The following is a 16,403-nucleotide window of genomic DNA, read 5'->3' as shown; positions in this document are numbered from 1 at the left end:
TAACGAAATGATATACTTTTGAAAATATAAAAAATATTTAATTGTAATTGCACGATCTTTAATGAACGATTATTATTCATTGATCATCCGGATTCTCAGTGAGGAGATCCGGAGAGGATCTAATTCCTTTTTCCCCCATCCTTTTGACTGTTACAACAAAAGAAAAAGTAAACAAATCCAACGGTATGAATTCTCCATAAAAAAGACCACCGCAACCGAGATCGTAATTGTCTATTTTACCCTCAACCCCGACGCGTCCCTCTCTTCCTCCCTAACCTAGTGGCCCTAGTCAAAGTCTTCGTCTTCAACTCTCTCCCACTCCCTCTGTTCCTCCTGCTGTCGCGTCTTCTCTGCGGAACCCTAATTTTGCTGCAAACTTTTGGGTCGTCACTGTCAACTCTCACATGGTAATCTAGCTTCTTTTTCTCCCACCATTTTTATGCTTTTCTCTGTAAATTTTCCTCTGCAATTTCTACATTTATAAATTTATGCAAAATTAGGGTTTTGTTCTGTAAATTGGATTTTGTACGGAATCTGAGAATCTAGGTTTTTTACTGATTAAGCTTTGAAGGGAATTTTCTGATGGGTTTGACAAAATTAGAGTACCAGAGCATATTAGGCTTAGAATTTGCAATCTTTTTTTCTGTTTCCTTAATATGTCAGGTTTTCTTTATTTTCTCTGTTTTCTGAGGAACCAAACAGACTGCTAGGGTTCTGATTTGTGGGTTTTTCGAAAGGTTACGTTTTTAGAATTTGAAACCGTGTTAAGTGAATGTGAATTTGCTGTTGAACTTTGTTGTCAAGCATTACAGTATGATACAGGTGTTATATCAATAATGCTTTGTTTTATGATGATTTCGATGTTTTTCGATTGGAGAGTACATTTCATGCTTTCATAATATGCGTCCATCGTGTTCAATTGCTGACTAAATTGTACTTTCTTCTTCATATGTAGGCGAACAAGCACACGATCATTCTAATGCAAACTTCTCACAACAAAGCAAGTAGAACCTTTATGGACTATGATTCTATAAGTCAAGCAATGGATGGTATGTTTTATTTATGGTTGTTGTTGTGATTACGTTTTATTTATAAAATTGTGTTGGTACATTACCATTGTTATCGTTCTTCAATTCTTTCGACCCCAAAGTGTATTTTGTCTCTGACACTGTGAACTACTTCATCATGTCATAAAAGGAATCATTGTGTATAAGAAAAAAAAAATGCTTATGAACTGCTGATTCTTGAAAGAAACTGAAGAAAGGGTATAGGTGATTCCAGAGGCAGAAAATTGTTTACTTTCACCTATTAGGTAAGTTTTTCTTGAAAACTGAAGGATGTGATTAGTAATCGGTAGTGCCTCAGCACTTTATCCAGAATCCTAGTGAAGACCTTGGAGCTTATAAAACTCACCCGGGGGGGGGGGGGGTTGTAACATGAATGAAATATTAGTTTGCTTGAGTGCGTTCTGTCATGATTGAGTGTGCAGTTGTCCGAGATACTTATTTTAGTTAGGCTGGGAGTTTATAATTTGTGAGAGCCTGCTATATGACATGTGTTTTGATTAGTTTATTTGTGTTGTTCGGTGAAACATGATAGTTCGTGTACATGTTAAACTTCCACTTCATATGAGAGAAAACATGTTTCTTCCCTGTCCCTCTTCTTCTTTTCTCTGTACATATGTGTTTGACTATATGTTCCTGAGAGTTTTTTAACCCTCCTGGTTCACTGCTGGATACTTCATGGTGAAAAAGGGTGGGAGGGCTCCCAAGATATAATGTGATTATAACCGCTATTTTTTCGTTTGCATTGACTAGAAGTTAAGCTGTGGTGTGTATAGGTATATGTGGACTATATGAGAGGAAGCTGAGGGAGTTAAATCCAGCAATTAGAGATATCTCTTACGACATCGGAGATCTCTACAATTTCATTGATGGTCTTGCTGACATGAGTGCTTTAGTGTATGCCTCTCTCTCTCCCTCTCTCTCTCACAACAAAACTCACACAAAATAGGCACCAAATTATGTATTTTGTAGAATATGTCAATGATCTTCAGATTTGAGTTAGAAAGGTTCCGATCAACTTCAGTTCTTACCAAATTATGTGTGAAACTGATACCTTCTGTCTGGTTTTGGTTTGCAGTTATGACCACTCAATTCAGGGATATCTCCCATACGACAGACAGTGGATTAAACAACGGACGCTTCGACATCTTCAGAAACTTGCACATTGACTAAAGTGATGCTGCAGATTAGGTCTGTAGCAAATCCGCAAAAAATAAGAAGGAAAAAAAGAGGAGTATTTTTAGACTTGAATCAGATTTTAAAGGGATTTAGATATGAAGTGTATAACTACCCGGCTTTCGACTATCCTGGTTTTCATCCGGTCTGTGTGTTATTCTGGTGTTGTAAGCTTTCTATCTGTGCACATAACTTCAAAATTAGACGGTGGCTTTGCCCAAGTTTCAAATGAAAATCAACGTTTGTTGTCGTTTCGGAGCAATTGTTCTTTGTTTCGTAAGCCTCTGGCTGTGATGATATCAGAATCTTGTACTGTTTAACCTTCAAACGGAGATACCCAGAAGTAAGTCTAATTAGTGTGGCTAGAGATTCAATCAAAACAACTAAATTACCTATTGCTTTCAAAAATAGTGGTTTTCCTTCTCAAAAAACAAAATGTAAAGGATTTTAGCAATTATCGGCTAGTCTGGAAGCGCTTTTCAAATGATTAAAAGCGTTTTTGGAGAAATTGATTTGGGGGTATTAAAGTGTATTTTGCATGAAGTATTTAAAGTGTTTTTATCAGTATCTACTCGGACTTTTATTAAGGATTGATTTTAAAATCATTTTTACCGTTTTAAAAACGCTTTGAACGAGCTTTATATATATATTTTTAATCAACAGATGAAACTTACCTCTTCTAACAAAAGGTGAGAATTCTTATTTTTTTTAACCATTAAAAAGGGACTACTATCGCATGTGGTTCAATATTCTAGTGAATAAGATATTGATTAATCTAATATTCTAGTGAATAAGATGTTGAGTTTATATGTATACGTTCTGAATTCAAAATTACTCATCTCCTAAATTATATGATTTTGAACTCTCCTCGTCTCCTTAATAATGGTAAAAAAAATTAAAAAATTAAAATATAAAACGTCTCAAGACCTTGATTATTTTAGTGGCGTTTCATTTTATTATGGTGAAAGATGTCCAACTATGATTTGCAAGTTATATTTTAATTTTGGATTAATATAATTTGTAATTTCGTCATCAAATATGAGTTGTAAATTATATTTTCATTTTTGGTTGGAATATATATTCCAAAAATCTTATAATATTAAGACCCAAATTATATTTATCTCCAAAAGGCAAAATAATTTCAGCATTTACGACTAGGGCTTTTGCGGAGCCTCTTTCTGAATTTCTGATCCACACCACCTACGTTTCACAGTCGTCGTCCTTCGCGGTTTTCAGTTTTGCAGAAGAGAGGGGGCGGATTCGCAATCGGACCAGTGGGGTTAGGGCTTTGCAGGAATTAAAGCTTCAACCTTCCCATACTCTCTCGGTAAGCAGATTTGATTTCTGACGATTGAGCTAAATAAATTAGGGATTATGAATTTGGTAATCTCTGCATGGTTTGGAGTTTTATTTTGTATGCAAATTTGGGTTCATGTTTTTGATAATTTGTGAATTGACGTTAAAGTGTTGAATTTTTGATGCATTTTGTCGGACTGATTTGCAGAAGCTGATGCAAAAATGAGTTCGTTCTCGATTACGCGGAAGAAGACTCCGTTCCAGAAGCACAGGGAGGAGGAAGAGGCAAAGAAAAAGGTGCCGCTGCCGCCATTGATTATTAACTTCATTGGGCTTGTTGGCTTGGCTCCTCTGGAAGTGAGGTTAACTGACAAAGTACTGTTTTATTCTTTTCGATTTTCGTTTCAGAGAGCGGAGGATGAAACAGCTCGCTTGTATGCGGAGTTTGTGGAGTCATTTCAAGGGGATAACGCACCGGGGTCGAAAGCCTTTGTTCGTGGAGGAACAATCAATCCCAATGAGAAGGTGAAGCCGGATTCCGAAGGTTAGTATAGCGGAAGAACTATTGACTGCTTTTTGTTCAAGTTCTGATAGTTACAGTTCTCAGTGCTTTGTTTTAATATTATGCCATTTCACAATATGGATGAGTAAAATAGCTTTCTATTATTATCGGAACACATTAATAAAAGTATGGACCTTTTTATTCATTCGCGGATCGCAGGTGAAAAGTCCAAAGATGGGGTATCTGTTCCAAAGAAGGGGAGTAGGTAAAGAAATGCTTTTGATTAGCCATGCTGCAATACTCTTTGATAAGGCATCATAACTAGGACAATTTTTTATGGTGATGGTTTAACATCCTCTGATGGATTTTGTATTTTTTGAAGTTGTAAGTGTTCAAAATAGAAAAGTGGAAAATTATGATTTTCAATAATCAATTTCAGATAAATCAACCCTACTGTTTTACTCTTCTTTTGGTAAAATGTATTGTGATCTTGCAATTATTCATCGAATGTGTTGCCAATCTCTGGGTTTCTTGAATGTTTTAAGTAAGTGTATACTTCTAGTTTGTATAATATCTACATATACATTTTCTTATGCATATTATATTAAATTAGGGGGTGGTGTCATATGGTTGAAGTTCTGTACTTTGATTGAAACTCATATAAATGCTAGGTTGATATAAGACATTGTCAGTTCTGTTGCTCTGCACTCTGTATTGGTGTCAGAGTCAGATGGCTGTTCTGTCCAGCGGGAATTTTTACCGTGTAAATCTACAGTGTTCTTTCTGTTCTCAATGTTATTTGAACCTGTTTGGCGACATATTCAGTAGTCACATAGCTTCTTTCATGAGCTGCAGTGTAATGTTGTCCAAATCAATAGCAAAACCAGAAGTTAGGCTTCAAAACCGTTTATACTTCGTTTTAAGTGAGAAAAGCTAGTGCTCACCTGTAGTTACTGCATTATCTCTTAGAAACATCAGAAGTTTTGGCCCGGTTTGTATGAGCTTTTATATACTTTTCTTTTCTATAGAAGCTGTGAGAAACAGTAGCCCGTTGTTGTTTTCAATGGTGTATTTTTATAATTTCTGAACTAAAGCTGATGTAGATCGTTGATTTTTTTTGTTTTTGGTGTAAGCTTACTTTCTAAAGAAACGTCTCAAAACTCATTTGGCAACATGTTTCCGCACTGTAGTTTACTTTTGTCATTTTAACGTAAAAGTATTTGAGAATGGAGGAATCAAACAGGCCCTCTAAGGTAGCTGTCAAAGGGGCTTGGTTAGGAATAAGCTATGGTTGAGTAGTTGGAATACTTCTTTCTATGTATTTTAATAATCATTTTCCTGGAAAAGAGCTTCGATAACAAGCACATTTGCTATTAATTTATCTTCTGCAGGTATGTTCCATCTTTCTTACCACCACCTTTGGCATCCAAAGGGAAAGAATCCGAGAAGAAGGTCAGTACCCTGATAGAGGTAATAGCTTTTGTTTATTGTATCAAATTGAATTGTGTATCGACTCTAAATATTCTTCCTACACATTGCAGAGGGAGGAGGAGAGACCGAGGGAGAAAGAAAAAGGAAAGTCTCGAAACATAGATCATTTTATGGAAGAGTTGAAGCGTGAGCAGGAGATGAGGGAGAGGCGAAATCAAGACCGTGAAAATTGGCATGATGGGCGGCAGATTGAGAATTCTACAGTACGTATTTCCCTAATTGATTCTGGTTTTCAATTTTCTAGGAATGGTGAGTTGGATGGTATATCTTCACTTTAGCATGGGTTTGTTATGAGTTTGTTAAATGACTTTTCCAGTTCTCAATGCATGTTTTTCTTGTTGTTGTAGCATTTGAGCCTGGTTATATTAATAGGTTTTTGATTTAATGAATACATGCAAATAAACTTTGGCATTGTTGAATTACGTTTTATTTTTGTTTACTGTTATTATTTAGTTGGTTCCTATGAAAATTTCTGTTTTGTGTTTCATTACGTACTGGTTTGCTACTGAGGTGCTTTTATAAAAAGTGGGTATAAAAAAAGGCTAAGCTCAAAAAGGTGTTTGGTAAACACTTAAAAACAGCTTATTTTCATAGTTTTGGGTGAAAAAAAGCTGAAAACGTTAAACAGCAAACATGCGCTTATTCTCGCAACACAACAGAAGCAGTTTTTTTTCAAAGCATAGCAATACCAAACCAGATCTTTATGTTATCTCTATGTCATACAGATCTTTTATGTTGGCATCATGTGTTTTCTTGTTTCTTTATAAAAACATATATTCATTAGCCATACCTTGTCAGCCATCCAGTCGCTTTGATGAACTTCCTGATGAATTTGATCCAAGTGGAAAGCTTCTTGGATCATTTGATGATGGTGATCCACAAACTACTAATCTATACGTTGGAAATCTTTCGCCAAAGGTTTGGTCTTCTTCTTCTTCCTTTTTTTTTTCCAGACTGTTTGTTTTGACTTAGTACTCTTTTGCGCATGATGCAAAGAACTTGCCACTCTAAGTTATTATATGTTTCTCATATGGCTAGGTTGATGAAAATTTTCTTTTGCGAACTTTTGGAAGATTTGGGCCTATTGCTAGTGTGAAAATAATGTGGCCTAGGACAGAAGAGGAGCGAAGGCGCCAAAGAAATTGTGGCTTTGTAGCTTTCATGAACAGAGCTGATGGACAGGCGGCGAAAGATGAAATGCAAGGTTGGTTATTTTCAGTTACCATACAATTGAGGGCCTGAGGCTTAATCATGGTAGATGTTTTGAATACGTATCTGAGTTCTCTCTGTGAAGATAAAGTTATCTCCCTATTTGGATCTCATGGTGCTTAGTTTATAAAGTTTCTACTAATCTCATAAAATTGACTTTGTTCAACAAATTGCTAGTCGATATTATTTCCTCGTCCTATAAACTTTTATGTACTGAGGAATGAAGGATAGGAAAGTAATTAACAAAAAAGTTTGTTGTGTAGGAGTGGTGGTTTATGAGTATGAGTTGAAGATTGGGTGGGGCAAGTCTGTTGCTCTACCATCACAAGCTCTACCTGCTCCCCCTCCAGGACATATGGCCATCAGGAGTGAGGTTTGTTTCATTTTCATCGTAATTTTTTTCCTGTTGTTTATTTCTCCTAAAATTTGAAGTTTTCTGGCTAATTATTTGTGCAATAAGGATTTGACATATTCAGCATTACTTAAAACTTCAGATGGATTATTGAAGCTAACATTCTTTTTTGTTGACAGGGTTCCACTGTAATCTTGTCTGGTCCATCAGGCCCGCCTGTCACTTCTGTTCCTAGTCAGAATTCTGAACTGGTAAGCTACCTAGTTCTTTGCTAGTCACCATTTTTATTTGTCCAATATTGCAATCTTGCCAATCTTTGGATGTGTTTTTGGTGAATAGGTTCTTACTCCAAATGTTCCTGATATAACCGTTGTTCCACCAGAGGATGATCACCTCCGCCATGTGATTGATACAATGGCTTTGTATGTTCTGGATGGTGGATGTGCCTTTGAACAAGCTATTATGGAGAGAGGTAGAGGGAATCCTCTTTTCAACTTCTTGTTTGAACTTGGCTCAAAAGAGCACACCTACTATGTTTGGAGACTCTATTCATTTGCTCAGGTATATCCTTTGTTTTATGTGTATGCACACGCATTAGATTCCTAGGCAGTTCTGTAAAAAGACTTAAGCTTGTCTGTCATTGGGTTGCTGAGTGATCTTAGCTTTTGCTTCTTGAAGCTTCTTCGTATAAAATATCTGTAACCTATGGGACTGAATATTTACATTAATGTCGTGAATGCAGGGTGATACTCTACAAAGGTGGCGAACAGAACCTTTCATTATGATTACTGGTAGTGGAAGGTGAATCAAACCTACTTTACCTCTTTCTGCGACTCAGTTATTTTGAAACCATAGGTGTTAGCAGTAAGTTGGTGCATTGGACCATAATACTGATCCGTCTGTATATCTATTTTTTTCTCTAGATGGATTCCACCACCTCTGCCAACAGTAAAAAGCCCAGAACATGAGAAAGAGGCCGGTACAACATATGCTGCAGGAAGAAGCAGGGTAAGTGTCTTGTCACGTGCACTTGCCGGATGAATTTACTTTGTATGTTTTCTCATTGTGCAACTTTCTTTCTATTAATATTGCAGCGTGTAGAGCCAGAAAGAACACTTTCTGATTCACAGAGGGATGAATTTGAAGATATGTTACGTGCATTAACATTAGAGAGGAGTCAGATAAAGGATGCTATGGGGTTTGCATTGGACAATGCTGATGCAGCTGGGGAGGTAAATGCCGAGAATAGTCACTTATTGGTTTCTTATTCAACTGTATGATATTACCAGAGATATATTAACCAGTGGGGAGTATCAAAAGAAAAGAAAAGGAAGAAAGAAAGACTAGTTCTGCGTGTACACATTTCTTAGACTGTTTTGTGTTGCAGATAGTTGAAGTTCTTACAGAATCTTTGACTCTTAAGGAGACCCCTATCCCAACCAAAGTAGCAAGACTCATGCTTGTCTCTGATGTGCTTCACAATAGCAGTGCTCCGGTAAAGAATGCATCTGCATACCGCACCAAATTTGAAGCTTCATTACCAGACATAATGGAGAGCTTTAATGATTTGTATCGTAGCATAACAGGAAGGATCACTGCTGAGGCCCTTAAGGTATGATAATGGTAGTTTCATCCTGCTGTAGTAAATATATATGTATATATATATTTTTTCTTTTTTTCTTTTTCTATCATTTGTTGAACTTTACTTGAAAATCTGCAGGAAAGAGTTCTGAAAGTATTGCAAGTATGGTCGGACTGGTTTCTTTTTTCAGACGCTTACGTGAATGGATTACGGGCTACTTTTCTTCGGTCTGGGAACTCTCATGTGGTCCCCTTTCACTCCATATGTGGTGAAGCACCTGAAATAGACAAAAAGACCACTTCCGAAGATACAAGTGATGCTAGTAAAACCAATCAAGATGCTGCTTTGGCAATGGGCAAAGGAGCAGCTATGAGGGAGTTAATGAGTCTTCCCCTAGCTGAGTTGGAAAGACGCTGCAGACATAATGGATTGTCTCTTGTTGGTGGTCGAGAAACAATGGTTGCACGTTTGCTTAGTCTTGAAGAAGCAGAAAAACAAAGGGGCTACGAATTAGATGATGACTTGAAATTTGCTCAGAAGCATTCAAGTTCAGCTAGAAATTCAAGTAGCCGCAGAGAAAGGAATATTGAACCAGACCCAGTGGAAATGTCTGGATGGAATCGTAATGTAGAGGATGAGTTACAGTCTCAAGGGAAGGGTTCCCTACCCTTGGCCCAGACCTTTCCCATCCCGCATCCTGAACTAAATGCGTTTACAAAGAAAGAGAAGAGTGACCCTATTCTACCAGCTTCTAAATGGGCGCGAGAGGATGATGATAGTGATGACGAACAAAAGCAGGCTCGGGGTCTCGGGTTAAGCTACTCATCTTCCGGAAGTGAAAATGCTGGTGATGGTCCCAGTAAAGCTGATGAGATGGAGGTCGCAACTGATGCAAGCATTCAAGCACAACCTGACAGTGGAATTAGTGAGGAGCAGAGGTGTGTTTATTTTCATTTGTTTAACAAGAAAGCTTTTAGGAACCTTACGAAATTGTACTTATATTTTGCTTGACTGTTTTACTGCAGGCAAAAGTTGAGACGTTTGGAAGTCGCTTTGATAGAATATCGTGAATCTCTTGAGGAGCGGGGAATAAAAAATCTTGAAGAAATTGAGAGGAAGGTTTTAATGTATCGGAAACGGCTTGAATCAGAATATGGGTTATCAGATTCCAGTGAATATGCTTCCGGGAGTAGTAAGTTCTTTAGTTAATAACTCAATTCGTATGCCTTGAGATGCGTTCAGACTGTTTCAGGTGTTATTAGTTTGGGTACAACGTTGGGCTGAGATGGTGACATTTATTGGAAGTACTGTTTCTCTTTTTTTCTTTTCTAAATTCTAATAACGCTTGATTTGTATCATAATTCCCCCCCTTTGTATTCTTTAGAGAGAACATCCTCAGAGAGGGACAGACGGGATGCCGATACTCGTGATGCTTCAAGAAAGCGGCACCGCAGTGGAAGCCAAGGTGATAGTCCACTACAAAGATCATCAAACAGAGATCGGGAAAGGGAAAATGATTTAGACAGAGACCGGGAAAGGCAGCGGGATAGAAACAGAGACAGACCCCGTGATTTTGAAGTTGATAGGGGGAGGGGCCGGGACCTGGATCGTGAGAAGAGTGGAAGTAGAGACAGGGATGACCATGAGAGAGATAGAAGCAGAGAAGGAGACCGGGATAGGAGGAGAAGAATGAAATGAGTCTATCCTGAAGAACTCTTGAAAAGAGTTGGGAATCTAATCGATAATTTCCAAAATTTGAGTCCTTTTGGGAATCGTGGTGCAATGTTTCTAGATGAAGCAATGTCGCGGCCAAGATGGCGTTAAGCAGGCGTCTGATATGGAAGAAGAATTCTTTGGGTTCCAAGTGTTGCAGAACATGTTCTGTGTTTTCTAGTGATTAGTTACATCCTGTTACAGGAATTTACTTCTTGTTAACCAATATTTGTTGGTAATTATGTAACGATTTCGCATCTTCATTGCTTTTTGTAGTGCCACATTTTGGTACTGGTTTGGTAATCCACCAGCAGGGGGTGGTTAATATCTCAAATGAAGCCATCAAAATCTTACGTTTGTTTTTGTGAAGTTCAAATTTACCGCGTCCGATTGCAGCTCAACAGTTGAAATGTATGTGATTGTTTAGTTTCGAGTTCAAAGCTTCGTTTTGGTTTCCTATTGATGCACTATTTCTCGGTGCTTATGGTCATTCCGCTATCGGACTCGGATTTGTTTATGGCTTGGGGACTTGAATTTTCGGTGCTTTCCGAGTGCAGAGGTTTTACGTGTGCAAATTAGCTTTTCAAATCAAAAAGCGCAAATTGAATATCATATATTAGATGACGTGTATGTGCGAAAACAATTATGTTTTTTGCTTAACACGACTAGACGGAAGGTAGCAAGGATTATGCTGAGACGATGTTAAGACAAAGAAGGACGGCAATCACCAAGTTAAGAGGGTCAGTTGCAACTTACTTTACTATCGATTTTGTTTTATTGGAGTAGGTTCAAGTTCAAATCCATAGTTTTTGTTTGCGAGATTTGGACTTTGGTTGTATCAAATTGTTGATCCTAGAAACTGCCAAGCCTACGTGGCGCGCAGGCCGAGTAATCTATAAGCTAACTACGTCCTTAGGTGAATGCGGGCGCAGGCCGAGTAAATTTGTTGATGTTGCGTTGGGTGCGCGGCTGACTCCTGCGTCTTGCGATTGCGACCGAGGAAGGAACGCCTCTCGGCCTCTTGGGTTCTCGAACCTGAAGACAATGTTACTATTCTTACGAAGTTCACGAGTCGTCGTCGTCGGATTCAGTCACAGTGATGTTATTCATCAGAGTAAACTCACGCCGAATCGACACCAAAGTGTAAGGGCACAAATACTCAAAGCGAATATAAGTTTTAATGGTGAACGTGGTTCGGCCGTCCGAATGCTGAACTCTAAACCCCACTTGGGAATATCCAATCATAAAATAACTCGGCGTGCAATGTGTCGAGCTCGATATACTGTAACACCTCACTTCGCCGAGGAGGCTAATGAGATGACCTCAATCAATAAGGATCCGGAAATCCTTCTTTATCGAGACTTGGATAGGTAACCAACCGTCCTCGCCGCAGTGTTGTTGATGCCAACGGAAGATATTGCGAGACCGACTGATTCTACGATGACAGAGCTATCTATGCCGACTTAAGATATTACCGGTTGCTTCCACAATGCTGTTGATGCCAACGGAAGATGTGTTAGCGAGAAAAGAAAAGAACAAAATCTCAAAGTTGTTGAGAAAGCTTGCGCAGGGCAGTTTTGTGTTGAATTGTAGGGGGCCTTGAATGATGCACAGCCTCCCCTATTTATAGCACTGGATCTCTTTGAATCCGAGTTAAAACCCTACTCGAACTAGGTCTTCTCCTCCTGATCAACACCAACTCGACCAGTCCTATTTTCACTAGGATTGTGAACCTAATCCTTAACCGAGCCGGATTCGCTTCCGGGTTATTAGTCCTGCCGAGACTCCTCATTGCACTAGGACTCGACTTCTTGCGTTATGACCTAGCCGACCTAGGTTTGGAGGCCCACGTACTGAACGATCCATGGCATTCTTGTCGCAAGGCCTTCCGGGCTGAGAATGATTCTATATTCGGCCCAAACTATTATTTTGGGCCCAAACACAAATATAATAATATAATTAGTTAGAAACTTGAAAAAAAAAAATTCAACAAAATTGTATTATGACATCTAGTGTACCGAGCCGTATTTTTGACAAAATTTCTCTCAAAATTGGGATGGAAAAGCAATACATGTGAGGTGAGTCTCTTTCAATTACATATGCTAATTTGTTTTAAGCTTTTCTATTATGTTGTTGGACCCTGATTGCACTTTTTTTTATAGGAAACTTTGACGGTACGAGGGAAATATTGTTGGACACTGACTGTATGATTGTACATATTTTAGATAAATACAGAGTATATTTTCTCATGTACGTGTCCTTTTTTCTAATTTAGATTCCTTGTTAAATTTAGATACTTTTAGTTAGAAACTGTGTTAGGTTGGGTGTTTGGAATTGAGTTTTATAAGATATTTGAGACACCAAAAAAATATGGTATCAGCTAGGTGTGTTATCAAAATATGATATTTGAGACGCCAAAAAAATATGATATCAGCAAGGTGTTATCAAAAACTTGCTACAGTTGTGGTCGATATTTGATTTTGATCAGTATAGCATTTGAAATTTTGGATTTTCGTTCATGTTAGCCCATTCCTATTGCTCTCCTTCAAATTTTAGTATACGATTGCTATCTTTCAAATTTTGGTCTACTGATGATTCATGTTTGTCATCGTCATCGTCCATAACCACTACCCTATAGAATTAGTACTGCCAATTCACAAGCTGTTAAATCCACTGGTCGGCTAACCCTTTCTGATGTCTGTTATATTGGTTCCTGGTAGCGTTTGGTATGCAGACAAGATGAGACGGGACGGGACGGGACGGGACGGGACAGGACGGAACGGAACAAAGATTCATGTCATGTTTGGTATTGACAAGATGGAACAGAATGAAACTGGATTAAATGACTAACTTACCCTTTTTATTTGACTATCTCTCTCTCCCGTTTCTCTGCTTTCTCTTCTTCCATTTGACTCTCTCTCCCGCATGCTCAGATCTCCCAGTAAAAATCAAACCCAGTAAATCAAACCCATACTTTCTCTTCATTTCATTATCTTTCTCTTCAATTCCGGTAAATCAAATTATTTTTCCCCAATTTAAAACCAACGATATGAAAAGGCTAAGGGAGGCAAGTGTGGACTGAGCTGCATCAAACTATGATTTCCTTGCACTTCGCAAACGCCGCGTTGTTCCGGCCAGCGCAAACGCCGCGTTGTTCCGGCCAGCGCAAACGCCGAGTTTTTCCCTAGAAGGAAGTGCGTTTCGGTCTGTTTCGCCGGTATTTCGGCGGATTCGTCTCCGACTCAGCCTGGAAAGCCCGAAATCGAGCTCGAATTCTTCTGGGTTGCTGGGTAACGAAGCTACGTTTGGGTAATGAAGCATTTGGGTTGCTGGGTTTGTGGTGGAGGGGGAGGCTACAGGAGAGAGGGAGGGTAACGAAGCTACGGGAGAGGGAGGCTGCGGGAGAGAGAGGGAGGGTAGACAGTGGAATTTTTGTGTTCCACATACGTGGAACAACCCGTTCCAGGGGGAGGCGGGACGCAAAAACACCAAATTTCTGTCCCGTGGAACAACACGTTCCACCCATTTTTGGTGCACCAAACGCGGGACGAAACGCCTCGTCCCGTTTTGTCCCGTCCCGTCCCACGTACCAAACGCATCATTTCCTCTGTACTATTCAGCATGTCGTTTTTATGCAAATAAATATTAAAGAAAAAAGGAGACGGATTCTTCATTAGTCGTCCTCATATAGTTCTCAACTCATGAGCATTTATAGCAAGAAGCTTTGACTTCAGAGTTCAGAATAATTTCTGTGTAAGCTTGACTTTCTTCGATTTTTCGCATTTTGCAGAATTTTACGTACATTTCTGCATAAAAGGGTCACTATGTCTCTTATAAGTTGCAGGCAGGTAACATTGTGTAATAATTTCTATATCTGTCTCTTCATTTTCATCAATTTTCTGCCTGTTATCTGTGCCCGTCGAGCTAATTCCAAACCTTCACTTTCGTTCGCTATACCTCAGTTCAACCTTGACACAAACATACTCTATGAAGGTGATGCCAGACCTTCATTAGGTTTAGGAATGGTAGAACTTAATACAGTCTCTCAATTGTTCCGAGTGGGACGGTTTACTTATTCACAACCTTTGCACTTATGGGAGTCTGCTAGCGGGTTGCTAACAGACTTCACCACTCATTTCACTTTCATGATTGACACTCAAAATAATAGCAGATGGAGTGACGGATTTGCCTTTTTTCTTGCTCCAGTTGGCTTTCCTATTCCACCTAACTCTGCTGGTGGTAATCTAGGATTGTTCAACAGCAGCACAAATTTTGTGCCATCGAAAAACCAAATTGTAATGGTTGAGTTTGATTCCTTCTCGAATGAGTGGGATCCAACCGTGCCTCATGTTGGGATCAATGTGAATAAGATCTCCTCAATTGTTAGCACCAGTTGGGATTTCAGCAGCAACAAATTGAAGGTGGCTAATGCATGGATAACTTACAATGCTACCACAAAGTACCTCAGTGTGTTTTGGACTACAAGGAAAACCCAAATCCTGCTGTTATTGACAGTACTTTTTCTCTTTCGCACCGTATTGACTTACGAGAGGTTCTCCCCGAATGGGTTATAATTGGTTTTTCAGGTGCCACAGGAGTTTGCCCTGAGCGACATGTTAGTTCATGGGAATTCAATTCGCATTTGGATTCCAATGAGATCAGTAAGAAAACCAAGGATACGGAAAGGAAGAAGAAATTGTTTATAGCAGCAACTGCTGGTATTACTTTGTTAGTTTTGATGCTTGGTGTGGGTTTGTGTAGGTTGGTTGTAACAAAGCGAATGCGCAAGATCGATGGACTTGAGAGTTACTCCAAGGATGTCATCACCTCCATAAATAAGGATCTCGAGAAACGAGCTTTCCCTAAGCGATTTGCTTACAAGGAATTGGATGCAGCCACAAATGGCTTTGCCAGCAATGGAAGGCTAGGCCAAGGAGGATCAGGACATGTTTACAAAGGAATGTTACAAGAACTAGGCTGCACTATTGCTGTCAAGAGAATCTTTGCAAAATCCGATTACTATGAGAAGATTTTCATCAACGAAGTCAAGATTATAAGCCGGTTAATACACAGGAACCTGGTGCAGTTCATTGGATGGTGTCACGAAGAAGGCGAATGCTTACTTGTTTATGCATACATGCCTAACAGCAGCCTCGACACACATCTGTTTGGGTCTAAAACAACCCTGCGTTGGGATTTCCGGTATAAGATAGCCTTAGGCTTGGCCTCAGCGCTTCATTATCTACATGAAGATGCAGAGCAATGCGTTCTTCATAGGGATATCAAATCAGCTAATGTATTGTTGGACAAAGACTTCGGTACTAAGCTCGGGGATTTTGGGATTGCTAAGCTCCTCGATCCATGTTCCTGGACTCAGACAAGAGGAGCCGTAGGGACTTTTGGCTACATTGCTCCAGAATATGCAAGTGGAGGGCAGGCCAGTAGAGAATGTGACATATTTAGTTTCGGAGTTGTGGCATTGGAAATCGCTTGTGGACGGAGGACTTACCAGGACGGGGAACTTCATGGGCCACTTGTCAGTTGGGCTTGGCAACTCTACCTTGCAAGAAATATTCTATTTGCAGCTGATGAGAGATTGGAAAGAAAGTTCGATCAAATTGAAATGGAATGCTTGTTGATTATCGGATTATGGTGCACTCATCCCAACAGCAAGGGAAGGCTAAAAGCCGGACAAGTGATGAAGGTTCTTCAGCTCGAAGCACCACTTCCGGAACTTCCACATGACATGCACGAATCTGATCATCACCTTCCTCATCATCATATATGATTATGGCACAACCCATAATAGTTTTCCTTGTTCTTTCTTTTCTTTTCAATATACAATCACTAAGTAGTTGTATTTTCAAGCTATGGTTGTATGATTCATACAACCGATCGAGCTAGTAGATTCATAATTTTTTTTCTTCTTTCTGTTTGTTTTTGAAAGTTCTAGGATGGGTACTAGTTTAACCGAGGGGGTGAATAGATTCTAATTTAAAAATCCAATTCAATTTTTAA

The 16,403-nt window shown here is 39.2% G+C and overlaps 2 protein-coding genes and 1 pseudogene across 3 annotated transcripts; all 3 read left to right on the top strand.

The window, feature by feature from the left end:
* The first annotated feature begins 243 nt into the window (after positions 1-243).
* LOC126632150 (enhancer of rudimentary homolog) lies at positions 244-2,502 on the top strand. Its single transcript, XM_050302390.1, has 4 exons — positions 244-407; positions 956-1,049; positions 1,841-1,961; positions 2,143-2,502. The coding sequence occupies exons 1-4, from the start codon at positions 405-407 to the stop codon at positions 2,231-2,233; spliced, it is 309 nt and encodes a 102-aa protein (XP_050158347.1). The 5' UTR covers positions 244-404; the 3' UTR covers positions 2,234-2,502.
* Positions 2,503-3,355: 853 nt separating this feature from the next.
* Positions 3,356-10,754, top strand: LOC126632147 (protein RRC1-like). Of its 2 annotated transcripts, none has more exons than XM_050302389.1 (18): positions 3,356-3,567; positions 3,745-3,833; positions 3,945-4,080; positions 4,258-4,303; positions 5,430-5,490; positions 5,580-5,732; positions 6,328-6,447; positions 6,568-6,733; positions 7,002-7,111; positions 7,270-7,341; positions 7,430-7,651; positions 7,833-7,891; positions 8,014-8,098; positions 8,185-8,322; positions 8,478-8,702; positions 8,811-9,610; positions 9,698-9,864; positions 10,057-10,754. In XM_050302389.1, the coding sequence occupies exons 2-18, from the start codon at positions 3,759-3,761 to the stop codon at positions 10,368-10,370; spliced, it is 2,949 nt and encodes a 982-aa protein (XP_050158346.1). In that variant the 5' UTR covers positions 3,356-3,567; positions 3,745-3,758; the 3' UTR covers positions 10,371-10,754. The 2 variants fall into 2 exon arrangements, with proteins under 2 accessions (XP_050158346.1, XP_050158345.1); XM_050302388.1 differs by having other exon boundaries at positions 5,430-5,508.
* Positions 10,755-14,209: 3,455 nt separating this feature from the next.
* On the top strand, positions 14,210-16,173 carry LOC126633413 (L-type lectin-domain containing receptor kinase IX.1-like; annotated as a pseudogene).
* Positions 16,174-16,403: the final 230 nt, after the last annotated feature.

The sequence above is a fragment of the Malus sylvestris genome, chromosome 8, assembly GCF_916048215.2.
Source record: "Malus sylvestris chromosome 8, drMalSylv7.2, whole genome shotgun sequence".
Lineage (NCBI taxonomy): Eukaryota > Viridiplantae > Streptophyta > Magnoliopsida > Rosales > Rosaceae > Malus > Malus sylvestris.
The sequence above is the reverse complement of the archived record's forward strand: the minus strand, read 5'-3'. Positions and strand labels throughout refer to the sequence as shown.